At 42.1% G+C, this 27,822-nt stretch overlaps 1 protein-coding gene across 3 annotated transcripts in view; it reads right to left on the bottom strand.

Moving 5' to 3' along the window:
• SORCS2 (sortilin related VPS10 domain containing receptor 2) overlaps positions 1-27,822 on the bottom strand; it is a 2,879,055-nt gene that overhangs the window by 220,290 nt on the left and 2,630,943 nt on the right. For all 3 annotated transcript variants that reach the window (XM_069632008.1, XM_069632006.1, XM_069632007.1), the window contains exons 15-16: positions 23,641-23,761; positions 5,576-5,709 (exon numbers count right to left, since the gene is read on the bottom strand). In XM_069632008.1, the coding sequence (XP_069488109.1) occupies positions 5,576-5,709; positions 23,641-23,761 (255 nt within the window). The remainder of the gene's footprint in view (positions 1-5,575; positions 5,710-23,640; positions 23,762-27,822) is intronic.

Raw genomic sequence — 27,822 nt, 5'->3', positions numbered from 1 at the left:
TGACATCACTAATTACATGTTGTATGAGAACACTGATGACATTACAAATCGCATCAGTAATGGCATAACTGGTGACAACACTAGTTCCATTGTGTATAACTGATTACATCAATAATGGAATTAGACATAACATAATTTATAAGTTAGCATAAGAAAACCCTGATTACCTTAATAATACTTGGTCATGGCAATGGCTGAGGTCAATGGCCTTCACCAAAGGCCATAACTAGTGGTCGGTTATTGTTAAAAAATACCAATGTGCATGGTTTAAAGCCATAAACTAGTAGTCCATCACTGTTTAAAAATATTCACTGGGCAACGTTGAAAGCTGTAGTCAGTGGCCATGGCTAAAAGACCACTGTCCTGGGTGTTAGTCTTAGCAGTGCACAGTGGTGGCGTGAGTTATGGTTGCCATAGCCTACCACATCTGGCGAATTTATGGAGGTTTTCCGTTACTTGTAATCACAACATCCCTTTAACATCGGTTTTTCACTGAATTTCTTAGCTTTGTATTAGTGCAACCTAACCATAACGTCCCTTTAACAACATGTTTTAACTGAATTTGATAGGTTTTTATTAGTGCAACTTGACCATAATGTCCCTTTAACACTGTTTTTTCTGTGAATTGCATAGGTTTTTATGTGTGAAAAGGTTTCATGATGTTACCTCACTGTATATACGTTATGAATAATTCCTCTATTGACATATGTGAAAGAACTGTGCCATGCCACATTCCCCAATAGAGTAGACATTTTCCCTTGCCGAGGGCCAGGCCCACTGCCCAGGCAGTAAACTTATATCACTATTTTTTGTACTTACTTTTTGACACTTTCAAAAAAGTAAACAACAGGACAGATTTGCAAAAGCATGCTTTCAGGTTCTGCGGAAGCTCCTTGTGCGAGTTTGCTGCAATCCCGTCCAGCACTTTCAGGTTGCATCCGCAAGCAGAACGTTTTTTCCCTCTCACTATGCCCCAATAAGTACATCAGAGTAGGCATTTGTTTTTGCCGAGGGCAAGTCCCACTGTCCATGCACCAAAGTTATATCAATATTGTTTGTGCTTACATTTGGACACTGGAAAAATAAAACGCAAGACAGATTTGCAAAAGCACGCTTTCAGGTTCTTGCTGATGCTCCTTGCGCAGGTGTGTTGTAATCCAGTGCAGCACTTCGGGCTGTAGCTACAAGCGCAATTTATTTTCCCATTCAAACCTATCCCGATTTTGAAAAACCTTACCACATAGCCGGCCCCTTGTGGCCATGCCCACTTTAACCCCATTGCTGGTTCCTAGTGGCTTTGGCCATGACCCAATCTGGCCACTACCCATGGCAACAGGCTATGCCTCAATCACCAAAGGTATATCACTATGTTTTGTACCTCCATTGTGACACTTTTCAAAAAATAAAACACAAAAAAATTCACAAAACCATGCTTTCAGGTCCTTGCCAATGCTTCTTGCACAAGTTTGCTGCAAAACCGTCAATGTTTTATTTTTTGAAACGTGTCAAAAATGTACGTACATAAAATAGCCATATAACTTAGCCCCCACTTGATCAAATCCATTCCAAAGCACAAAGCACAAACATTGAGGGTATATAATCCTTCTGAAAACATTTGTACATATTCATCAAATGACAACAAATTTATAAGCCATCTAAACATGTTGAGACCCCTCTAATTTTGTCTCTCCTGACAAAATCCCACCAAACCTTGCAACAAATTTCAAATCTGGGTCTTAAATCGTTTTTTGTGCAGATTCGTCAAATGGCAACACTTTTATAAGCCTTTCAAATATTTTGATACCACTCCTTAAGCTTTGCCCCCCTAGGCAAAACCACACCAAACCTTGCACAATCATTCAGAGGGGACCATATCCTTTTTTGCAAGGTTTCGTGAGGATTCATCCAGGGGGGCAAAGATATAAACCGCCCAAAAAGTGCTCTTTCTAAGAGTTCAGCATCTAAACCATAACTACAGGGCCGCTACCGCAGGCCGTGAAATATACGTTTGGATGTTTGTGTGAATTGGAATGAAAACATCAGTGAGATAATGGATGACAGGTTATAGTTTTCTTTTCTGTACACACGCTTCCTGTATTTAATTTCTTGATTTATTATTTTAAATGAAGCAGAATATTCAGATAAAGTCAGCTGTTGCTTGCCCCAGAGAGTGGGTGGAATTGTCTTGGTGGGGGTATTGGATCAGGGATATTTCTCCATAAAGCATATCACTAGACATTTAAATATATGTCATAGGTAAAAGTCCTCACGTTAAGACAAATGTATCCATATTATTATGACTATAATATCTACTTGAACCTATCAGTTGAAAATATGCATTGTACCATTTTACACACAGCCTGTTTAAAATAGGTTCCTTTTGTTAAAAACTGCTTTACAGAAACCCACTTTCCCCGAATATGCAATTGACACCATGACTATCACCCAGAAAGACAGAGATAGAGCAATAGAGAGAGACACAAAGAACAAACCCGTGTGCAGAGAGAGTGTGTTAAATCGACATATGTTACGCAGAAACAGCTAGTATATTTTTTTTAAAGGGTGACACTACCAGGATATAATGGACTTACTGGGAGATTTGACTGCCATGGCATTTGATTCTGCCCTTGAACATGCTTGCAGGCAACACATGGCCATGTTGGGATACACCTCTGATGTGAGCACTGTACCAGTCATATGATGGCACTATTGGTGGATTTCAGACTGCAATTGCCACTTGATGGTAGTGAATGGGATGCAATAACTCACATAAGGTTACTATAGCAGCCACATAATAATAATAATAATAATAATAATAATAATAATAATAATAATAATAATAATAATAATAATAATAATAATAATTTGGTTATTCATGTAGTGATTGCATCATAGAAGTTTGTTCCAGTTTCTATGTGCTGTTATAATCATTGTCACTATTGTTATCTACTGAATGGCAGTGTCTGCCAATGCCTATCAAATGCCAACACAAAAGTCAAAACGCCTGGCTTTGTCATTGATTGTTTTTGTACTTCTATTGCTCATTAATAAAACCAAAAGCATCTATGATTATGCTTAAATCTGGTTAAGCCGATCCTTACTTTAGACTGCTAAAATGGATGGCTCAGGCTTGGAGTGTTAGCGTTCCTTGTTATCCGGAAATTTCCAATTCCTCAAACTTTATCCCGAAATTTCCAATTCCTCAAACTGATTGCATTTCTGTCTCCAAGGCTCATCCCTACCCTAATACGATTGTGTGTCTTTGCTTTTACTGTTTTTCAACTCATCCATGTCCAATGGCTCCCAGTTGTACACTAATTTAGATGATTTGTAAGTCTAATGGATTCCTGAGAAAGATGTTACACGTGTCTGCTTCAGGCAGATCTAAGTACAATGGGTGGGGATGTTGGTTGATTTAAGGAATCTGGGAACAGATTATGTTGGTTCAAAATCCAAAATTCCAGCTGAAGAAAGAAGCCTAAGTGTATACACGTTGGCAGGTTACTGCGAGTTGAAAGAAGAAACCTGGGACTGTAGACATATGATCACCTGCCTCAAGATGCTGGACCTTCAGTAACGGAGAGGACTAGGTCCTGGAGGCATGCTGCATCGCTGTACTGACGATGCAGGTTTTGCTTACTGTTCTTGCTAGTCAGTGAAAAGCACAAGGGCAACGCTACTAGGATATTCATTTGTCAAGGTACAAAAACGGTTTATGAGAGGCCGTAATTGTTATTGTTTATTTATGAAGTGCTTATACACAAGTGAAGTGCTTCAAGGCAGGAAGGGAACATGTGAATACAGTCCAGACTCTTAGGCCTTGAAGATTCCAAATGATCTAACAAAAATAACTAGCATACTGGGCCAAAGGCATATCTACTAGTGTTTGTGCGTGACATAGAGTGAGGGAGTAAGAGTGGGAGTTAGATTCAAGGTTTGAGAGTAGGTCTTCAAAGGTGATCAGAAGAGCAGTTTCCGTGCCTCTGGGTGCTCTAAAGCCAGACTGATGGTCGTGGAGACAACCAACAGATTCAGTGTTGAGGGAAAGCTGAGAGATAGTCACTTTCTCCAGGCGTTTGCCCAGGAAAGGAGTGATGGAGCTCGTGTGATAGTTTGCCGCAATAGAAAGGTCGGCAGAGGGTTATTTGAGTAGTGGGTGCAGAAAAGAATGCTTGAGAGAAGTGGGGGAAACTCGAGTGGTGAAGGAGAGGTTGCAGAGGTCTGCCAAGGCTAGAGCTACAGAGTCAATGTTGTCCTTGATGGTTTTGGAGGGGCACAGGTCTCTTACAAATAACCTGCACTGCTTGGAAATTGAGTTTATGGTCTCTCCAAGGCAAAGGCCTCCTAGTACATGCTTTTATGATTCATAGTCACCACAGTGCATTGCAGACTGGTGCTTACAAAAGGAAATGTTATGCATGCATAAATTAGGCATTAATTCCTTTGAATCTGTGGAATAGGCAGAACAATAAATTAAAGCCTGAGGAAAGCCTCCAGGCCTTGCTTTGCAAAGGTGGGCATAGGAACAGAGCTTTGACCAAGAAGCGCTCTTTTTGCATCACAAAGTAGCTGATAGACAACCAGGCCCCTCCAATATGCACATCCAATATCTCTGTTAGTGAGCATGCACAGTGAGAGGAAACATGCATAAACATGCTATTTATGATTTATTCTATTTAATATTTATTTATGTTTCCCCTCCTCTGCTTCGCACTTTCCACTCCCCCCGACCCCCTGCACTTCTCCCCCATTTTCCTTTCCCTTGCACTTGCGCTTTCTTAAATGTCACTGGGCCTAGTAAGATCGCTGATTTCTGTATTTTCTTTGTTCCCCTCCCTTTCTGCCTGGTCGCGCTCTGAAACACTTGTGTACAAGCGCGATATAAATAAAATATCATTTCATTTCATTTCATTTTCATTTCATTTCATGTCAAGAGTAGGATTGCAGTACCGAAAGCACTACATCTGAAATATACAGCAGTTCCCAGTCGACATGAAGTGTAAAAAATAATGTAAACTGCAGTTGATGCCCTATGGCATATGAAAGAGGGGGGCAGGGTGACTGGGTAACGAGGGAGGAAAGTAAATGCGTTGGGCTAGATTTTTAGTAAAAATGTGAAATGAGTTTTCTTGCCTCACAAAATGGTGGATAGTGGTCAGCCAGATGACATAGCATTTCAGGTGTATGCCATTGTTGCTATTACTCAGGAGTAGCTTACTCGTGTTCACTCATTTGCTGCCCACTTCCTCTTCCTGTTAGTCACTTCCTTGCCCAGTTATGACTTCTGTTGCCGCCACAAATCCCTTATCCAACTGAGTTCACACTAAAACAAACTGTCCAAAACATGCAGTGCTAGAATAACTCATTAAAGGGCGAGTACACATATCAGCAAACTAATTTCGAGGACTCATAGCGAAACCTGATCCGGGATATTGGTGCTTTTGCAAACCAAGTAGGATCTATGTTATGTCTGACAAAGGCTTCATTTATAGACACCATTTTACACGCGTATTTTCCTCCAAAAGAAGGCAATGATTCCAAGCCGAGGAATTGTCACATGCCGCACTTTGCTTACCACATGAAGTCCGAGTCTGCGCACTGACAGATTCTGGAGGTGAGTGCCGACGTGAAGCTCTTGCCTTTAATACACCAGGACGAGGCTTTCCTTTTCCGGAAGCTCCTCTGCTGGCCCATAATGCAGTGTTCTCCCTGAAAAACACGAGCAGTGTTTAAATGATTATTACAGCACAAGCTAGTGCAATGGCAGAGAACATCGGGAGGGCATCGCCTTTGAAGTAAACCGTATCGTTTATTTCTATTGTGCCTTGTAGTCACCAAGTGAATAGTGACGTCTAACTTAAATTCAGGCATGGCTAAATTGGCGGGTGGAGAGAATGATAGGCAAAAGACACCTGGGATCCCAGCCTGGGACTCCTGGGTGGTACCCTCTGTACTGAGCCATCTGCCGCCTGTTGTGCCATTTTACATTAATATGCGTTTACCCTTAATCCAAGCCAGAATATGGCCCCTCTAAGCATGGACCAGGTGACTACTTTATCTGGCAAGGCACGTAGGGCTTCAGTATGGATTCGGTGGTAAATCCATCACATTACCCCCAAATTTAATTGCTGTTACTGCCACAGCTGGATTACAAGTGGGAGGGTGGTGTTACTCCATATTTTCCGAGTGCATGGAACTCCATGGGGATTTTGGCAGAATTACCACCAGCGGTAATTCCGCCAATTTTTACCAGTAAGGTGGAGGATTTCCCTCAAGCATTTTGCTGGAGATAAATCTTCCACCTTACTGCCAAACTCGTAGTATGGCAGTGCGGTAATGCAGTGGTGTTGTTAATTTAGCAATTTTTGTAAATGGTGGCCCCTCCGTCTTTATTCCAACCTGTGCTATATATAGCTCGGCTTCCCACACATCTAAACCATAAATGGGAGGGAAATATAACCTTCATGCTTTTATTTATGTAAACATATAGAGACATTTCACTAAAGCGCTTTATAGACAATTAAACAATCAGTTACATTGAAAAGTACATACAAATGACCAAGCCGAGCTCGAGCAATTAAGAGTGAAAGGAAGAAAGTTCGATTTGAGAAGGGATCCGGGTGTCAAGAGTGGAAGCCGTGCCCATTGGAAGCGGAGGAGCACTCTATAGTTTAAGCAAGCAAAGAAAAAGAACAGAAACGTCAGAAGAGAAAGTCAATGAAGTACATTTATGACTTCTGAACATAATATAGCCTCATAGACCGAGGTATGGGGTAATGACCGGCTGATAGGTGATGGGTGGAAGAAAATCCTCAGTCCATAAGTTGAGCAAAGGTCATTATCCCCTAATGCCCCCTCTCCTGAGGTCTATAAGTCTATTAGAACGGGATGCAGTGATTTAAATGAAGTAAAAATAATCAATGGAATTTTTAACAAACCTAAAACAACGAAAAAACATTGAATTAAAAAAAAACATATGTGGGGGTTGGGTAACTGGTTAAAATGGGTGAGGAGTTCTTGAGGTGGGGTTTTAAACATAGTGGAATGGGGGTTAGGGTGTGACCCCCAAGTAATTTAAAAACAAAATAATATACATTATTTACGTTATTTTAGGTTCATTAAAAATCCATTCTTTATTTATTCATTCGTTAAAATCACATGTAACCTATTAGAACATAGTGTTATTAGCAATATTGTTTTTTGGAATTGCAGTGTTGAAGTAAATCCTGGTAATATTAAGTAAAGTACACACAAAGTGTTAATAAATTAGAGGCTATTTCCTTTTGTAATCCATAAATACTAGATTGTCTTTTTAAGGTAATAATTTTAACTGTAAACTTGTTGGAACTGGAACAGTTTTAACATGAACTTGCTCCAAGTGCAGTGTTAAAGTAAACGGTTATGCATTACAAAAGTGAACGCATTGCTTGATGTTTTAGCTTTCACTTTGTTGCATTATATTTTTTAGATTGTCTTGTTGAAAGAAATCTTGCTGAAAGTTGCATTGCTGTTTCCTGAATGAGGCGAAATGCTTTCCAGTCAATCAAACAGCTTGTATTCGGTATTGACCGTCAAGCACATAAAAGAATAGAAAAACGATACATATAATTCACAGAACAGAAGATATAATAAGTTCATTAGATAATAAAGTGCTTCTAAAAACGGTCATATGAATAAAAATGATAAAAAGTAAGATCCCCATTGCTCCCTATAAGACAATGGCCACTAGGCTGTTGGAGCCTTGTTTCAGGTCCCTATTACGCTGCATCCACACCCTATGAATATAGCGTACGGTTGCGTAACTCACATAAGGACGCAAACACTGGTTTAAATACATCGTGGCAGGCGCCACTCGACGAATGCCAGCATCTTTTAGGATAGATCTCAAATACATGCGTCTCATACAGGAGGTTTTTCGGCAAATTAACATAAAGTGCAACAGGGTATAATTGGTGGACTCTTATAAAGGGCATATAACAGAGTCAGAGTTCCTCCATGATGACATGTAGGAGGCTACGGGCGAGATGCCAAGTCTAAACCGCAAATATAGAGACTTTTCGAAAGAGGGACAAATTGTGTCCAAATAGTCTTTAAATCCCAGCTCCGTCTTAAATGTCAAATAGTCCAGAGCACACTTCAATTTGGCAGCGCAGCAACCATGGTCTCATAAGCGCTCCTTTTTATAATGAGTTTAAGGCACTTTTTTTCCTGTGCCAGAAGACCTTGCGGGCTGTTCCACAAATTAATCCTGTCCAAATTGGCAAACATGGACGTTACATGTGTAAACCAGGTTAAGCTCATGCCTTGATCTAGGCTCATCATGTGGGCAAGAGCATCACAATGTTTATCTAGGCCCTCAGTATTTAACAGATAGCTGGATTTTTAATGGTACGCAGTCAAGTTCTAAATAATGCAGAGCCGATGGGGTGCTTGCAGGAAGAAGCAACAGTTGCTTTAGGAAGTTATTTTCCCATATGTTCAACCTATGAGTATTAGCGCAACCCCATAGCTCTGTCAAGGATTTTGTCCCATGTTGAATCAATAGACTGGGTAGATGTGGGGATGAGCTGTCGCCGCCCATTATTCTATCCCAGAGAAAACTAAATCAATAGACTGGGTGGATGTGGGGATGAGCTGTCACCGCCCACATTCACGGCAGAATCCAGGAGAACTGCGCAGTTGGCACAAGACCACTCCAAAGATACAACCTTCTTGTGGGGGGTTCCACATCACCAGTCTACTGTAAGGATGCCATCAAAACAATGTTAAGCAAGGGTCCTATTCTATCAAGCAAAAGACCACTCTATTGAAATGCAGTCATTCAAAACAGATCCCAAAAATGGATGCAGTACCGACAAATTCCACAAGGCGGCACTAGCGGTCTAAACTCTGACAGGAAAACTGGCTGACAAAGGGACCTGAGTCAACTGGAATTCAAAGCCTGTTGGTTAATTAAAAAATCTTAGCCACCTGCTGTTCCCAGAGGCCAAGAGGCTGAGAACTCTTAATACCTCAGAGACTCACAACAGGAGGCAGGATATCACATGGCCCTTCTGAGTCAGAGGGAGGGGGTTTCCCCTTCAGCCTGGAGGAGAGAGACAATAGCCCCTTTCAGTTGAATGGGGTATGTTAATTTTGAGTGTTTCCTGTCAACAGCCCTCTGCCAGCAAGGAGAGACATGTGATCACTGACCCACCCAGACTTCTGGAGGCGGACCCAAACACTTTGGGGAGTTGAATTGCAACAAATATATATTTTATAGAAACATTGATAACTTATTATAACCAAATGACAGGAATGTACAACCTTGAGATTCTTAGTATGAAAAATGCCCTCACGATTTGAGGCCCAACTTCAATTTGTACCATGTTCTGGGGCAAAACCCTGCTAATTATGAATATTGTAGACACTGTATTTAAGCTAGAGACCTGGAAATTGACTGGGATATTTGGAGAAGGGGGGTGTACCTTTGTATAATTTTTGATGAAAAACCAATATTGCAAAACCCACTAAAATCGAAAATAAGTTGCCATTTTTGAATGCAAGCTCCTAGAAACGCCAGAGTCGGAACAGAGACTACCTGAAGCAATGTGTAATATGTACAGGTAATGTCAACCATTTGTGTACCTGGGAAATATGTATTTGGATCAGAAATAGATTTGTGTGCACATTGACCAGGGGAGTGTCATTTCTGCAGGTCATAAAAATGACATCACTCTGACACACTATCCCTTCCCAAATCAGGGACCAACGAATCTATTGACCTATCAAATTAAGAGAGGGGCAGGCTTAGTGAAGCTAGCCACTCCACCCACTTTCTAAACACATACAAGAAGACAGTGCAGGACAGATAGGGGTTTCAATTCCATTTGCTGCGGAGCGTGCTGACCGACGACTTCACATCCAGAGATCCAACACTTAGACTTCCAAGCTAAACAGAGACTACAGAACTTTGAACCAAGAAGGCCCACTGCAAGCAAAAGTATTCTCAGCAGGCCTTCAAAATCCAGCGAACCTAACCAAACTACTCAACAACCGGGCAAGCTGTTTGAATTCTTTGCCAAGAACTTTTTGCCGGAACCGCAGACCAGACCCAGATCGCTGTGAGCAGAACCGGTGCCTGATTGACCCGGCGAGCAGAGAGAACCGCCGCTGGACGTGTTGACCAGATCCGTGACGAGGCCTATTTCAAATTTATATTGTGAGTACCTAGCAGAACTGTGCAGAACCCAATCTCTTAGTTAAAATAATCTAATCCAAACTAGTTTAACCTAAGTAGAACTGCCTCCTAGAAATCGTGTCATCTGTCATTTTTAAAGCTGCACAACTGTCACCTGTCAATTCTGCAACTGCAAGCTGTCACCTGTCATTTTGAGTTTACTTTAAATCCGAAAAACGACCTTCACAAAATCGTCCGTATCTCTGGATCCGTTTGTCCTAGGAACGAGATTTAACTTTCCTCTGAAAGCTTAGAATCCAACAATAAACCGACTTTATACTTTTACCGCAATCGCGATTTACACACTCGCAATATTTACCGCGATTTGCGATTTGGCCTGATTTCGTCATCTGTAAAAAGATAGCCGCTTTTGCCTGAACTGCTAAAATTCGTTTGCAACCTAATAACCATCCCTGAACCATTGTTAGGGCTGGCCTGAACTGATTTAAAGTGGCTACCACTCACCCTGAACCTCCTATAGGGAATTAAAAGCAATTTTAGCATTTTTCACTTCCTTGCTACCACATTACAAAGCACTCTTGCCCGTGTTTTAAAAAGCATACCTGTTGTCTAAGCTTGCTGGGGGGTGGAACTGAATTCCGTATTGTATTTGATTGTATTCCTGAAGACTGTGTGTGTTACTTCCATCTCCTTGCATTGCATATAGGGGGGGGTGAATTGCCACCAGGGGAAAAGTGAACATATTATCTCTTGTGAAACCATATCAGTTTATTCTCTGTACTGCATTTATTCCACCTTGCATTTCCTTGAAACCATAAAGCATTTCAGCTACCTCATCCTCTATACTACTTCTAAGTAACCAAATCAGTTTACCAGTAGAACATTATCCATTGTTGATCACTGTCATATTTTAAGTGTGATATCCAATATTAATTTATTATAAAAGTGTGATAGATATATATTGTTATATTTCTCAAATAAACCTTTTAAATTTGCAAAACAGACCTACTTGGCTCAGTGGGGTCAGGGGGATTCTAAGAGAGGGGTGTTATATAAGGGTTGTCATCCAGAGTACATGAACTGGACCTAAAAATATATCAATAAAGGTTTCCCTCAGCATCCCAGACTAGGCATTGACTTAGCTGTAGTGTTGAAGTGAAGCCGCTTAACAGCTCAGAACCATATAATGAAGCTGGCAATGCATGTTTGTGGAGAAAGTTCAAAGCCGGAGAAATAGCAACACTGCCATGCTGACAAAAAAGAAGACAGAATGCCACCACTAAACTTCTCAAATGTAATAGATTTTGCCATCTGTGCCCCCACCCTCTAGATTTCTGGAATCGCACCACCATGCCCAAAGCGAACTCTGGCTTTGTTTATAGTGTATGAGGAGCGTGTTATGGAAATCAATTACAAAAGGGCATTGCGAGTTTACAAGATTTGCCACAAAATGTCTCAAGTAACAGAGTTTAAAAAGACCACATTTTCCTGTCCTCTTCTGTTCCCCCTTCCTTGCCTCATCGCGCCTTGAAACACTTGTGTACAAGCGTGTTACAAATGCCATATCATATCTCATATAAATGCATTTTCATTCGAGTGTGCCCCTATGGGACCTGAATCCAGCCTGAAGGTGGCTAATGAGGCTGCTACGATCGTCCCACTCCTGCAAGTGGGTGAGAATTAGTTTCCCAAATAATTTGCCAGCACTATCCAAAAGGGAAATAAGTTAATAGTTGGCTGGAAGATTCTTACCTCCCTTTTTCTAGACTGGCAAGACTGTAGCCATACGCAAGGACTCACAAATCTCGCCACTACACGGGATGGCTTTCAAGATGTTACATATCACCCTAGCCCAAATTTCCACCTCGTTTTTTAAAAAGATCACCAGGATTTGAATCCGGGCCAGCAGTCTAGCCATGTTTCAAGGAGCTAAGGCCAGCTGCCACTTCACCAATTGAGAAAAACAGATTAATAGAAGAGGAGGATCTAAAGGTGACCGGGCAGGGCACAGAGCAAAACCTACCGTGATATAGGCTAGAGAAATGAGACCACCAGGCATTTTCACTAATTAAACAGTAGATATCACTGTCCCCATTCAGTTCTTTAACTTGGACCAGTTTCCAACAAAGACAGACACCTCCCATTTGCAGCGCCCTGAATAATGAAAGCCACTTTTCCCTGACAAGCGGTAATGAGCCCTTTATATCTGGATCTACGCAGCCGCAATGTGATTTTATCCACCCCTAGAGGGAAGCTTACACAAAGTTCAATGTCCCTTTTTGCTTTAAGGCATGCACTATCAAACCACTCAGCCTTACCCAGGGGTTTGTTTTTGTTATAACCCATAGGAGCAGAGATAAATGGGATTAAGTTACTGTTAAGATATGTGTACTCCTCCAAGATAGACTGATTACTAGAGTTCTCATCACATACAACATCAAGATGACTAAAATGGAATTGTACATATCTAGTTTACCGTCACTAGCCAACAGTTTGACCCATTTTACAGCTTTGTGTGCATGCTTAGCAAGCTCCAAGCATTGATTAGGAATGTGAACACTACCTCTGTCTGTAGCGATTGGGCAGGATAAGACCTCAATTGATAAAGGGTAGTGATCACTTTCCATTCTTTTGTGGTTCAAGAAGTCGCTAGCCTTTACCCAATCTTTCCCAGAGATCAACACATACCGATCAATGAGCTACCATTGTGACAGTGAAAAGTGTTTTTAGTGGACAGGTCATTTGTAAATCGGCTGTTGCAAGCCCTTAGCTTCAAATTAGAAAGGATGTAAATTGGGTCTTGGGCGACACAATGCCCTCATGAAGGGGCAGCAGCATTTAGAGATGCAACATCCCAAGCCTGATCCTGATCGCCCCACAGTCCTTGCAAGTCATTGAGGGGTTGAAGCTGTAAATTAAAATCACAAACCACGAGAACATGATAGATGGAAGGGGCTGAAGAAATAATACAATTAATTAAATTCAGAAGACAAACACGTGCCCCAACCCCTGAAAAGGTCTATTGTATATATTAAAAAGGCACAACAGATCATCCTTAGTCAGCCAGATTAAAAGTGATTGCAAGTCTGGTGAGTCGGTAGTCACAAGTTCGACCATCCAATCCAATGTGATGTCAACCCACACCAAAAGGCCACGACTTGGCCTACCCTGACATCCTTTTGTAGCTGCAACATGGAAGGACTGAAGTGACTTGGAAACCCACATCTCTATCATTACTATAATGTGAAAGCCTCGAATGAAAGCATGCCAATCAGGATTGGCTCTCAGTCTGTTCACCCCAGCTATATTCCAAGATAAAAATCTATAGGCCTGCGCACCCTTTATACAGTGGGCAGTCCCTCCCACTAGTCAGTCCACCTCCTCAAGGCCATCAGAACGTCGATATTCTGCCGTATGCTAGAATATCTTGCCAGTGGGTCCACAGGTGTAGGCCATATTGAAGAACAATTATTAGCTCTCCTAATCTTCAGTTGGACGGAGCAGGCCAATATGGTTTTCAAGAATTCAAATGATTTTAGGCCAATCTTTACCTGTCATAGAGAAAATCCTTAATTTCTATAAGTAATTGGTTTACTTAGTTGATCGGTTTAAACATTCTGAACATTTTATTTTAACCCGCACCCCCAAAAACAGGACCTTCTGCTTTCCTATTCACCATGATGCCAGGTAATGATAGGTAATGAAAGACAATACTGCCATGGGCTAAGAGAAAAAGCTCTGGCTACAGCACACATTGTTTGAAGATGCCCAATTAGCAGGAAAACTATTGAGTGGGCTATCAAGTGCGTCACACCCTCCTTGGCCTATGCAAAGGAGACAAGATAAGTTATAGCATCTCCGCTTCAGGGGGCAAACTGGGGAGAACCCCTTCAGTGGACCGAAACATTGATGAACACAGTTTTTATGGACCAAGGTCCACATCAATAGCGGGGCGGGGTGCAGAATCAAATAGTCAACAGTACCTGGAAACAAAATGAACTTGATCACGCTCACTGCACTGGACTACATTCAGCAGTTTGCCAAGCGTGACCCAGATGTAAAACGTGGTGTATGCATTCACAGATCATGACCGATGGACCCTCTCCCCTGTGGCCACCGATTACCACGCAGGAGCGCAACACCGGCACCCTTAGATCCAAGCAGGTTTTGACACCCTGGCCCAAAGGCAAATTGTACAGGAGCATGTGGATGCATTTTCCCTAACTACCACCCCTCACTGCTGTCATACTGGAACAGCAGAAGAAGGGCCCTGTGTAAGACTCCATGTGTTATGTCTATACCACATTGAGTTTATGAGAGACGATATGCACTCAGACAACCATATCAAATGTACCATCACACTGAAAGTGTGCAAGGATGCCACATGGAAGGATGTCAGCATGGATCATTGGACATCATGGAGCGCTGAGCGAAATCTGACAAGGGCAGAGTGATAACATGAAGAACATATGCAAAGCCATTCTGAAACGATATGGAAACACTAAAGAGTAATAATGTAATTGAAGCAATAAGAGAAACATGCATGAAATGATAAATGAATCATGAATGCAAAAGAAGACAAAGTAACTTGCTAAACAATAAGTGTAAATACACAGTAACGCAAGGTTGAAAAGATACATAGAAGCTTGTTATAGAGGAATATCTAACTCAGCAAGGACGCCCATAGTTTTGAAAATGGATGCCGGTTCATGTAACTATTGAAATCAACTTCCTCAGAAGCTGAAAAGGAGCCAATGTTGGCTTGGGATCAAGGTTGCTATTGTTAAGGAACAGATGCAAAGTACAAAGGGAGGCAGATAGATAAGCCATGGATGAGACATATTTCTCTTAGATTAAAGAAAACAAAAACATCTACAAGAGCCAAGTATTGGACAATTGTATAAAGTCTATATAAAGTAGTGTGGGCAAGTCTCTAGAGGCCAAGAAGAGCAATGGCACCCAGTATAATTAAATCAAATAGTAGTAAATAAGAGGTTGAAATTGACAAATTTGTGGTCTCTCGAAAAGAAGAGCTATTCATTAAGCCTCGGATGAAGTGCTTTCACTCCATTGAATGTCCTAGAAGAGAGAACAGGCTACAAGGTCAACTACAAACGGGAAACTTTGGCTCAAGGCTGGATAGATGAAAAATGATGAACTAATTGGGAAAGTATGAAGTAATCTGACGTGATCAAGCAGCTGTGTTTCGGTTAATTTACGTGCTGCTAGCCCAGCCAAAAGTCGAAGGTTGGGTGAGAATGCCAACCAATTAGTGGGTCTATGGGGAAACCTGCTATGCAATGTTGCATAGACCAATCCGTTGCAATTTTATTTAGAAGTAGTTCAAGGGTTGTTTTACAGATAAGAGACAGCCAAGGAAGTACTAACCCATCCATATACTATAAGTAGATATGTTCCCCTAACCAATCACTCCTGATAACATGTTTTATGGTTTGCGACATAGTATGACATCATAGATGATGCATGTTGGGGTATAAGACCCCTCTGTAATCAAGTTTGTGTGTTAGTGTGCAAGCATCTGTCTGATGTTTGCCAGTTGACCATGCTTTATTAAACTAAGAATAAAGTAGTAATTTGCCATATTCCTTGAGTCTGTCCGGTTATTTGGTCTGACATCTTTATTGGTAATTCCATCTAGCACAAGAGACACTTCAAGGTGCTAGAGCATGAAATTGCAAAATATTTTTGCCACCACACTCGCTTCCTTAGATTCCTGCATGCTTTTTATTGTTTCCCTGGCTGCCTCTGAAGTCAGAATGTCTTAAACGCAGTCAATACCAGTAGTTATTAACTGCATTCACAATGTTCTGTTTGGTTGAGAGGAGGTCAATAATGCCTTGCATGTGCTATATAGACGTCACAAATACATATTATCGTGTGCATGGCAGTGTCTGACCATTGTCACATGCTTGTATTGACAATTAACAGCATGACTGTCTGGTATACCTTTTTAAGTGGCATTATTCTCATAATAATCTAAGTACGAATATCCTCTGGTATCATGTTTTATTGGGAGTTATTTTTCCTCCTGCTCATGTTCTAGGCAGTGAGAAATAATGATAGCTCACAATTGTAAGCATATTCATATTATTATTTTATCATATGCTTAACTTTATCTATAATATAATCTTCCTGACAATGTTCTCTCCGCGATTGCACATTCTACAGATTTGCAAATACATATTTTGGGCATTAGCGTTAAAGGGACTGATCGGACTACCAATGCGAAGTATTGGTGAAGATACTGTTTTCCTTTTGGTACGCATATTTCTGCTTGGCAGTTTTGGCGGCATGGAATGAGGAATCCGACCAATAACAGATGTTTGACTAAGAAGTACACACACTGAACAATTGTGCATTGACACTAGTCTTTAATTTGCTTTGTAGATGAAATTGGAGATTCAAGACGGAACAAATCACTGAACTTTAATGATTTTGCTCCTGATGCAGGCAAAGTTACTCCTGAAACGCATCAAGCTCTTTTAATATATACGTATGTTGTACTTTTTGTGAAATTACCTTGTTTGTTATAATGGCATTTTGTGTAACAACGTTTGATTAAATTGACATACCACATAGAATCTATCGAATGAATCGTATTACTGGAGATACCTCATATTTTGGATGATTGAATTTGACATAGGAAATCTGTCACTATCTAGACAAATCCAGACCGGTTATATTACCAGCTTAGAGGGTGTGCAGGGACGGGAGTGTCCACCAATTGAGGACACTTTATTCTTTTAGATTAATTTAGCGACTTATGATGCCACAGCCGCTTTTTCTTCCCTGCAGCTTTGAATACAAAAGCAGACATTCTTGAATTGTTCATTACCCATTGAGTAATAAGGTGTGCGTTACCTTCATCTGTTCTATTGGGTAGGGGGCTACCAGTGTTGTGTCTCAGAGTAATTTGATATATCTTCAGATGTTCCTGATTGTGTAAATATACTGGATGTACTAGCAATGCAATAATAACATGTTCTGCAGGCACTGGCTTTTAATGGCCAGGAACCCAAGTTATAGATTGGAGCGAAGCAAGGGCTTTAACTCTGGTCCCTGGTGCCATTATCGGGCCGGTAAATCCCGTAGGACACTTTGTTATTGCAATTAGCACCCTGATGTAAACCCTTAGAGAGTCAGGAATGCCATGGAAATGGAACGCGTGGCTCCACTTGGAGCCCTCTTCCATTTACATGGCTTGAACAGGAAGCCAGGTGGACGGTGCTGCCTGAGCAAGGGGGCCTTATCAGCAAAGGCGAGTTGGGTGGATTGGTGGGGATGTTTAGGAGCTGGATTTGGGGAAGGGAAGCTGGGAGGATGGAAAACAGCAGCAAACCCTGGCTTGCGTTGTTAGATTCAGTCTGGGTTTGGAGCAATCTGATTGGATGCTGCACCTGTCAAGGGTGTTTATTGAGAATATGAACTCGGATTTTATTTTAAATAAGAATATATCTAGATAAGTTAGGTTGAATGAATGATCAAACACTATATAATCATCAAATATATTTGTTCATGACAGATCCAGTAATTCATTCTGGAAAGAACCCAAACATGTAGTTAGGAGAATGTATGTGCAACATTATCTTTCCAACACATTTCTTTTAAATTATTGGAAAATTTGTGTTTTACAAAGGTCAATTTAATCTTGATGCTATTCTCCATCCAGTACGCCCAATCGAAATAGACTATCCAGCTCTCCATGCTTATAGAAATTTAGCCTTATGGTCGCTCAGAGACCACTGTGATATTGTGTTGTGCCTTATGGTCGCTCAGAGACCACTGTGATATTGTGTTGTGCCTTATGGTCGCTCAGAGACCACTGTGATATTGTGTTGTGCCTTATGGTCGCTCAGAGACCACTGTGATATTGTGTTGTGCCTTATGGTCGCCTAGAGACCACTGTGATATAGTGTTGTGCCTTATGGTCGCTTAGAGACCACTGTGATATAGTGTTGTGCCTTATGGTCGCTTAGAGACCACTGTGATATTGTGTTGTGCCTTATGGTCGCCTAGAGACCACTGTGATATTGTGCTGTGCCTTATTGTCGCCCCTGACCGCTCACAGGCCCTTCCTAGGATCTCTGCTATTAGCCTAACAGGATTTTACTGTTGACTACTGTATCTAGCCCAACTGGTGCTAATAAAGCGAGCCGAGCCCCTCTTTACACCACCCCCCTATATCCCTAGCTATGTTAAGTTGGATATTGTGCATCATGTTCCCCTTCTGCCTTGTCCGAGCGGACACCCCGTGCACTGGCACTCACTTCCTCGCCCTCAGTAATGGGCTCTCCAAACTAGCTTGCCCAAGACACCATCCCATCCCCTGTCCTACCCCCTTCCTCCCTACCACACCTCCCTTCCCATCCTCCTCCATTCTCCTTTCCAGGCTCAAGGACACCTACGCAACCAGTAAGGAACACCATCCCACCTCGACCATCACTGATGATCCTCATGCATACCCCAACCCCTCAAGCAATGGTAAAACACACCCTATCCTAGGATATGAAAGAACATCCCATTTAAGAACTCGCACTAGACCACCATACCACAACCCTACTACCAAGACCCAGCCTCCTAGATCACCCAAACCCACGACCCACACAACCAACGACAAACACACCCAGCCTAGAGCTACTAAAACCACTCCACTAGGTGGCCCACCAACCATAAATACACCCTCTAAGGAGCCCAACCCCCCCATCAGTCTCAAAAATGCACTCATTAACGCCCGCTCCCTTGGAGCCCACGCCATTGATATTCATGACCTCATCATCGAACTTGACCTTGACATGTTAGTAATTACAGAAACCTGGCTACACCAAGCTTCAGGCCCTCTGCTAGCACTGGCTATTCCACCAGATTACACCATTCTCAGATCTGATAGAACCACCACTCCAGGAGGCGGTGTGGCCATCATTGCAAAAAACACTATCAAACTTAGATCTAGTTCCATTGAAATAATCTCAGGGTACGAACTACTACTTGCCAAACTCTCATTGAATGAAAACACCACAATTAACATAGTTGTCATCTATAGAGCCCCTAGCACAAACAGCCACCCAGAAACAGACATCCCACTAATACTGGCGCCCTTCCTCAAACCTAAAACGAAATGTATCATCATTGGTGACTTGAATCTAGGTTTTAATGACAACCAAGACTCCAAAGCAACCGCCCTCTTCCTGGCACTAAATGACATGAACTTCTGCCAACACGTCAATGCCCCCACCCATACCAAGGGCAGAACCCTCGATTGGATCCTCACCCTCAACACCAACATCACCTTAGGCCCGATTACCGCACTGAATTGGACAGACCACTTCTGCATAGAATTTACAATCACTAGTGACGAACCTTGCATACCCAAGAACATACCTATGGACATCATCGAAAGTAGAAATTCTAAAAAGCTCACAGCTGAGAACTTCGATCCCACTTTGAATAAATTGCTAGATACCCAATCTATCCTCAGCAATGACCCAACTACTATCGCTGAGTACTACCACACATGCCTTTCCACAGCGATTAACACCATAGCACCGGTAACCTCCAAACTAAGGCGCCTCAATATAAAATCCAACTTCTGGTTCAACGAGGAACTAATCGCCCTTAGAAGGAAAAAACGCTCTCTTGAGCATGCCCATAATAAACATCCCTCCCCAGACTCAGCTAAAGCATTCAAAGACGCAAATACCCTCTACAAATCAGCTATCATCTCACATAAAGCTAACGCCTACAATGCTCGCATTAGCAATGCAGCATCTGATTCCAAAGAGCTCTTCTCTATCCTTAGAGAACTTGAAAACCCACTTCCGACCGACACTCCCATTAACACAAGCAAAGAATGGTGTACCACTATACAAGATGCTCTTGCTTCCAAAATCACTATGTTACAAAACAAAATCAACTCCAAAAAATTACTCCTAGCTACAAAACCCCCCCCTCCTCTAATCCCTGTACCCTTTCCAGTGACAACTCCAACCCCCCCTTCCAATTCACACCAGTCACCCACAATCTCGTACTCGAGACTATCTCCAAACTAAAAGCATCCAACTGCAAAGGTGATACTGTCCCAGCCAAACTAGTCAAAGCCTGTGCACCCACCCTGACCCCCCTCATCACTAAATTTGTCAATCCCTCATTCAACTCCAATACAGTTCCGACTTGCATTAAAGAAGCCTGGGTTACACCACTTCTAAAAAAACCAAATCTAGACCCCACCATTCCAACCAACTATCGCCCCATAACCACGGTCCCATTCTTACTCAAAATCATCGACAAACTAGCCTACCACCAAATTCAAGCCCATTTAGAATCTAACCAGCTCCTCGGTACCAGACAATCAGGCTTCAGGCCCAACCATAGTACTGAAACAGCTCTCTTGGACCTCAAAATCCAGATGGATGCCATTAGAGATTCAGGGAAACTCTGCATTCTCCTGCTGTTGGACCTCTCAGCTGCGTTCGACTTGGTGGACCATGACAAACTCTGTAATTCACTCGCCCGTGAATTTAATTTCTCTGGGGCAGCCACTGCTTGGGTGAAATCATTCTTAACTGACCGCACCTCCAGAGTGTCCATAGGCAAAGAAGCAGCCAACCCCATCCCAGTCCCCATAGGAGTGCCCCAAGGCTCTTGCCTTTCCCCCACGCTGTATAACGCATATACCAAGCTCCTGTTCTCAGCACTCGACGATATGGGTGTCATATACACAAATTTTGCGGATGACACTCAGATCCTTATACCCCTTACAGGCAACTATGACCAGGACACTTCAACCATCAATAAAATTTACGTCATCATACAAAACTGGATGGCATTAAACAGCCTATGTCTTAACGATGAGAAGACGGAAGTCCTCATCGTAGGAGCTCCAGCCAAATTAGCAACCCTCCAACCAGAATATTCAACCATGAACATCGACGGCACCAATATTCCAGTATCAAAACAAGTAAAAACACTGGGAGTGTACTTCGATGCTAGCCTGACCATGACTAAACAGATCAATGTACTTTCCTCCTCCACGGCCTACACTTCCAAATTAATTGCACTCAGCCGCCAATTTCTGACTCCAGTTAACTGCCTCACCCTGGCCAGAGCACTGGTCTTATCGAAATTGGACTACTGTAATGTATTACTACTGGGCACATCCAACACCAACCTAGCCAAAATGCAACTTCTGCAAAACAAAGTCCTGAGGGCAGCGCTAGGTATAAAAAAATCAGACCATATATCCAAGACCAGGAAAGATGCCCACTGGCTCCCCATCAAAGCCCGCATCATTTTCAAAACATTATGCATCACCCACAAATGCATCACAAAAAAAGGACCCATCTACCTCAACAACACTCTGCATCCTAAAACTAATATTAGACTACTGAGATCCAATGACAAACTCCTCCTGGACCCCCCCCGATTCAAAACCGCAAGAGCAGGGGGCAGCAGCTTCACCACTCTAGCCCCCAAACACTGGAACACCCTACCCACCACCATCAAAAAAGCATCCTCCTTCACGACCTTTAAGAAACAGCTAAAAACCTGGTTATTCAACCAATATTAGCACCCAAAGATAGGTCCCCTCCCACCGGATACTGCTGTGAATACCTAGGCCATTGTATATTTTTGTGAATATGTTTGTAACCTATATCATGTAAAGCAACTAATGTAATGTATGAATATGACTAATTCCTAAGGCATCTTATATCCTCGCCGTGACACCTGAGGGTCTGGGCGTGTAACAAATAAATAAAATAAATAAAAATAAATAAATAAATCTTCATTTTAATATTTATTTTTAGTTGTTGAAATAACATTCTTAAGTTTTGGTAGCGTCTTGCCATTCTCAGGATGACGCCATGAAGCATTGTTGGGACGTTGTCACATTTTATTTGGTGATGCTAGGATGTCACGTAGACACATTGGGCCTCATTACAAAAGTCGGCGATAAGTGGTTAACCATTGCCGTTAACCCCTTACCACTGCATTACGAGGTCCCTTAGCGGGTCCCGCTATGGGCGCCTGGTTTTACCAGGCGCCAATCAGAGGGAGCCACTAAGGGACCAGGGAGCTAATAACGGGCCCATTATTAGCTCCATCCCCATTCCCATTGAGCCCTATGGGGGCTCGAATGGGAATGGGGAATGGTTCTCAGAATGGGGATTTACAGGGTCCTGCAAGGTTGGAATGACCCGGTAAGTCCCTAATCCGAGAACCCGGACCCGGAATGTGGTAAGGGGCCACCGTTCTGTAAATAGGTCTAGTTGTGCATCTTTTTATTTGCCTTTCATCATTTCTGGTTATTTTTATTAAAATATTTCATATGTTGGTGGTATTTGTCTTGTCAGTTATAGCTTTATTTATCTAGACTTATTTTGTAACACATGGACAACAGCTACTTTTCTTCTTTTTTCGTATGCACACTTATCAAATTGATTTAATATATTTACCTTTTTGGAATATTACCAATTTGTTGAATTGATGTATTCTTAAAATACTCTGGAACATATGACCAAGAAAGAGATGTGTACAGGAGCAAAGTGTTTGACTTGAATTTTTTTTTTAAATTATTTGTTTGATATTTAATGAAAAAGGGTGTTGTTTTGGGGTCAGGAAAATATGATAATTTGTTTTATGTATTTTGCAGATGTGTTCCGCAGGCGCTCACAAAGCATTGGGGATGGTGTCCTTGGTCTCCTTGGTCAACATTTGGATTATATAACTTTTCTGCTAATCTACGGAAGCAGCGAGTCGTTGTGAGCCTAATAACTGTTTGCAAATTGGTGCATGCTTCTTTGGCTATTTGTTGAATGCAACAAAAAAAACACAATCTCTGAAAATTTTTGAAACGTGTCAAATGCAAGCATAGCTTTAGCATTACACATTGGCTCCGCCTCTAGGGTCACTGGGTATGCCAAACGCACAGTGCATCCTGGGTATGACCTGCATCTACCAACCATAGTAATCTAGCTCTCTTTCGGGCAACCTTTGGGTATTTTTAAAGACAATTGAAGGAATGAATTTAACCAATCCATATGAAGTTGTCCATATGGTCCAGACAGCAAATAATAATCGAGGTTTGCGCCACCTCAGGCTCCTTCTGTAAAATAGAATTTGATTTGAGATTTTTATGGGCTATATTATTATAACGTTTTCCCCCAGACAAAACATTCAGAATGGGATGTATGTATTTTGGGAATTGTTTGTGCAGTTGTTTCCACCCTTACCAAAGTTATATGCATTTCAAATCCCCCTTCTCAATAGAAACTTCAATGTAATCAAAATTAGAGAGGTGAATTTGCTGCCTTGTATATAAACATTATAAACAACATAGCACTTATGACAATTGTTGTTCCGCTTTGAAGCTGTGCAGGTTGATTAATAGTTGAATCTTTGTTTAGCAAACCCCCATTTTGTTGAGCATGTAGGTGGACAGTTACCTCCAGTGTTGTGAGGTTCCAGGACTCATAGTCATCCTCGGTGCACTGCCTGGTGAAGGACGGGCGGAAGTCCACTTTCACCAACTCCCAGTCAGAACGGAAACTAATGTGACCAAAAATGCTGTAGTGGAATATAAAAAAAAAAACAGGCAAAATCAGAAATTTCAATGGCAAACATTCATATGGATTTCGTAAAAATGCAAATATTTAAGTGAACAATAACTACTATTTCAGATATTTCTAATGCAACACTTTTTGACAGAGTTTATCTATGAGGTTGCTTCTATGCTTTAGTCATCAACAAGCCATTGTGCACACATTTCGTTTCCTTGATACATACATCAGTGTAGCTTGATTATCATCAATTACTGGAATTCGGGCGTCAGTACTAATTTGTGGGGCAGGACATCTATGCAATATAAATTTAAAATAAACACCACCAAAAAAGGGTTCCTTTAGGAACCATCTTTCACAGTTAAAATATACAACAAAAAAAAAATGATTTTATAGACTCCATTGACTGTACATTTCTCAGTAAACTAGATAGACTCAATAAGATTCTCCAATATTTCCATTAGCATTTTGTGTTATGCTAACGGGAATAATGGACAATTGTGTACTAGAGAAAAATATAAAAGGACAGAAAAATGTTCTGTTCCAAATACATTTCTCTAGCATACAAAAAGGACCATAATAAATGGACCGTTATAACTATTTGCGGCCTCCACATCCCCCTTCCAGGGCATGGATCATTAAAAGACCCGGATGGCACATGCACACCATTGCACAGGGCAGCCTTTCTACCCTTTTTCATTTTATATTTTGTAACACTTCCTCAATGCCTGCTTTCAAACAGTCACACATCCATGCACTGTTTCCACACACCAACTACCACTTAACAATCTTCTACAAATCTTTTGCATCTGCATTTCCCGTCCTTATACAAAACAATTGTGCACAGTGTTCCTATAAATGCACATATGCATTGTGCAGTGAGAGAAGTGCATAAATAGAAGCAGCAGTATGGATGGGCAAGTGCTCATGAGAACCCAGAAGGAAAGTGCCAAGGAATGCCAAGGTTTTTTCTGTCAATTTAATAGGTTTTTATAAGTGAAAATGTTTCATGGTATTACATCACTGTATATAAGTTATTATTAATTCCTCTTTTCGTATATATGAACCAACTATAAACCACCTTTAACAAACACATTGCACCTTATTACAAGTTTGCCGGTCTGGTAAATATGGTACGAGTAAGCTTGCCGGTACCGTAGTTTCCAGACTGGCAAACTACGAGTTCTGCTCACAGTGGCGTTTTCGGCCGCCATGTCGGACCTGGTGGGTTTACCGGCACCCGGGGGCAGAGCATGTCGGATGCACCGGCATCATTCGTGAATGGTGCCGGTGCATCCAATATGCTCTGCCCCCGGGTATATCTGGCTTCCCAATTCCCACTTTTTCCCTATTGGGCTCAATGAGAATGGAGAAAAATATTTTCTGGCGCCCAGGAATGGGCAATTACTGTGTCTGCCGGGGTATAATACCCTGGAAATTACCCATTCCTAGGTGCCAGAAAAATTCGCAAGTTTGGCGGCAGCCTGCTCAAAGGGGCACTGGGCCCACACACACAGTACGGAGCTTACAGCCTGGCCCACTGCTCACGTTGCCGCTACCCCACAGGGTAGGCAGGCAACCGCACTCAGCGCTCACAGCGCTTCTGGGAATTTTGTCAGGGTGCACTCCTCTATGCACCTGGCATCATCCCCTGACTGACCACAGTCCTGTGGCCCACTAGCCTTTTCAAAATTCAAGGGCAGACCTCCCCACCATGGGACCCACCCCTCACACCACAGCATGCCACAACATACCTAGACAATACCAACAAGTACAGACTCCACCAGGAACTCCCACGGGGGACCTGCTACAACTTTGCCCTTGGCAACAGACACCACGCCCCGAATAACATTAATTCACTTGCTTTACAGGGCCCAACAGGAGCCACTGTCTCTACAGGACAGCCACCCATCAACACAGCCCAGGACCCCACAGGGGGCTACAGACTTTATACATTAGGTGAGAGGCACCCATCCTCCAACTTCCCAACTATGAACCCTAACTACCTCCAACCCAGACCTTGCTAACTTTTCATCTGTGCTTTCTCCTCTCTCCCTATATTTCAAATGCTTTTTCATTGCATCAAATTTATGTGCCAAATTACCTTGCATCACTTGCCAACACTCCACCTCACCCAACACCACTCACTGTGCACTTAATTAACTATATATGTCACAACTATGTCACAAACTGCGCACTCCACATGATTTTGAATCTTCATAAGCCTTGATAAAGACCCACGGGTCAAAACACGTGTCGGCTGACAACCAGGGCACACAATTTCCCCTAAATGTACTAAATGCGTACCAACTGAACGTTGAACAACTCAGCACTAGCACAAATAAAAGCGAAAACTGTATCACAATAACCACTGTGTTAGAACCATTCTTTGAACTACTGAAAGAAGGTAGCCAGAAGAAAACTCTTCCTTCCTAAGCAAATTACAACACACATTTCTCCTTGCTGACAGCCATGCCCATTGCCCAGACACCAATGTTAAATCACTGTGTAGTGTACTTACATTTTCACACTTTCCACAAAAAAACACAGGACATATTTCAAAACCATGCTTTGAAGTTCTTGTTGACCCTCCTCATACATATTTGCTGCAATGCCATCCAGCACTTCGACCTGTACCCATGAGGAAACTTTTTCCCATTCAAAACTATCCCAATTTTGAAAAACTTTACCACATAGCCGGTCCCTGGTGTCCATGCCCACTTTAACTCTATTGCTGGTCCCTCATTGTCATGGCCAGTAGCCAGATTGCCTGGGTCATGTGACCCAGACAATTTGGCCACTGTCCATGGCCTCATGCTATACCTCAGTCACCAAAGGTTTATCACTATTTTCTGTACCTATATTATGACACTTTTCAAAAACTGAAACACAGACACATTTGCAAAACCTTACTTTCAGGTCCTTGCCAATGCTCCTTACAAGTGTTTGATGCAAATCCGCGCATGTTTTATTTTTTGAAAAGTGTCAAAATGTACGTACATAAAATAGTCATATAACCTGGCCCCCACTAGACAAAATCCATTCAGACTTTACACAAACATTTCTATAATTCGTCAAACGGCAACAAAGTTATAAACCATCTGAAATGAGACCCCCCTCTAATTTTGCCCCTCTTGACAAAATCCCACCAAACGTTGCAAACACGTTAATATCTAAGTTTAAAATCTTGTTTTAAGCCTTTGTGCAGATTTGTCAAATGGCACCACGTTTATAAGCCTTTAAAATATGTTGGATTCCCCCCTCTAATTGTGTTCCCTCTTTACAAAACAGCACCACACTTTGCAGAACCATTCAGAGTCAGGTCTAGAATGAAATTCCAAAAATGTCGTGCAGTTTCATTGAGCCATCCAAAAACTGCTTTTTACCAGCCCTGTAATGCAGAAATAGGCATTGATCCCCGGAACATCTTAGATGTACATGAACATGACAAGACTCCCCCTGAACGTCTGGGCTGTTTGCACACTTCGAAGATGAAAAACATCAGTTTTTTGGCTTCTTAAGGTCATATCTATCCCATCCTCATCACCCCTCATCTCCCCAGAGATGACAAGTTCATTAGTTTGACAAGTGCAATGTTTTTTTTTTTTAATATGGTGTTACCGTGATGTTCCCAGACCTCTGCAGCTGTCCACGAATCTAACATGGCGGGTGTTTCCAAAAATCAAACATACCTCACGCTTTTCACCATCCAACCAGACTAGGTAATGCCCCCACAGTGAGGGGCTTATTGCTATTAGTCCATTCTCCCTTTCCATGGCGCCCATTGACAAAATAGAAAAAAGTAAACAAAATAAATGGCCGCTATGGAAAGGAGAGAAGGGACTGCGTGTAGTCCTTTCTTTCTCTCCGTGATAGCTTGTCGCGTGTTGGGAGCGGCTCGCCTGGGACAGAATTGTTCCCAGCGCATCCGCTCCCGACCCGGACCAAAAAGAAGGTAAGTGGGGTTGGGAGGGTGGCGAAAGGATTGTTTGGATTGGGGGTGTGGGGTTGGAAGGAAGACACTTACATCGCTCCCCGGCGGGGGAGGATGGCAAACTCCAGCCGTGT

The sequence above is a fragment of the Ambystoma mexicanum genome, chromosome 6q (genome assembly GCF_040938575.1).
Source record: "Ambystoma mexicanum isolate Mex_15411 chromosome 6q, UKY_AmexF1_1, whole genome shotgun sequence".
Classification (NCBI taxonomy): Eukaryota; Metazoa; Chordata; class Amphibia; order Caudata; family Ambystomatidae; genus Ambystoma; species Ambystoma mexicanum.
Note: the sequence above shows the minus strand (reverse complement) of the source record. Positions and strands in the feature narration are given on the sequence as shown.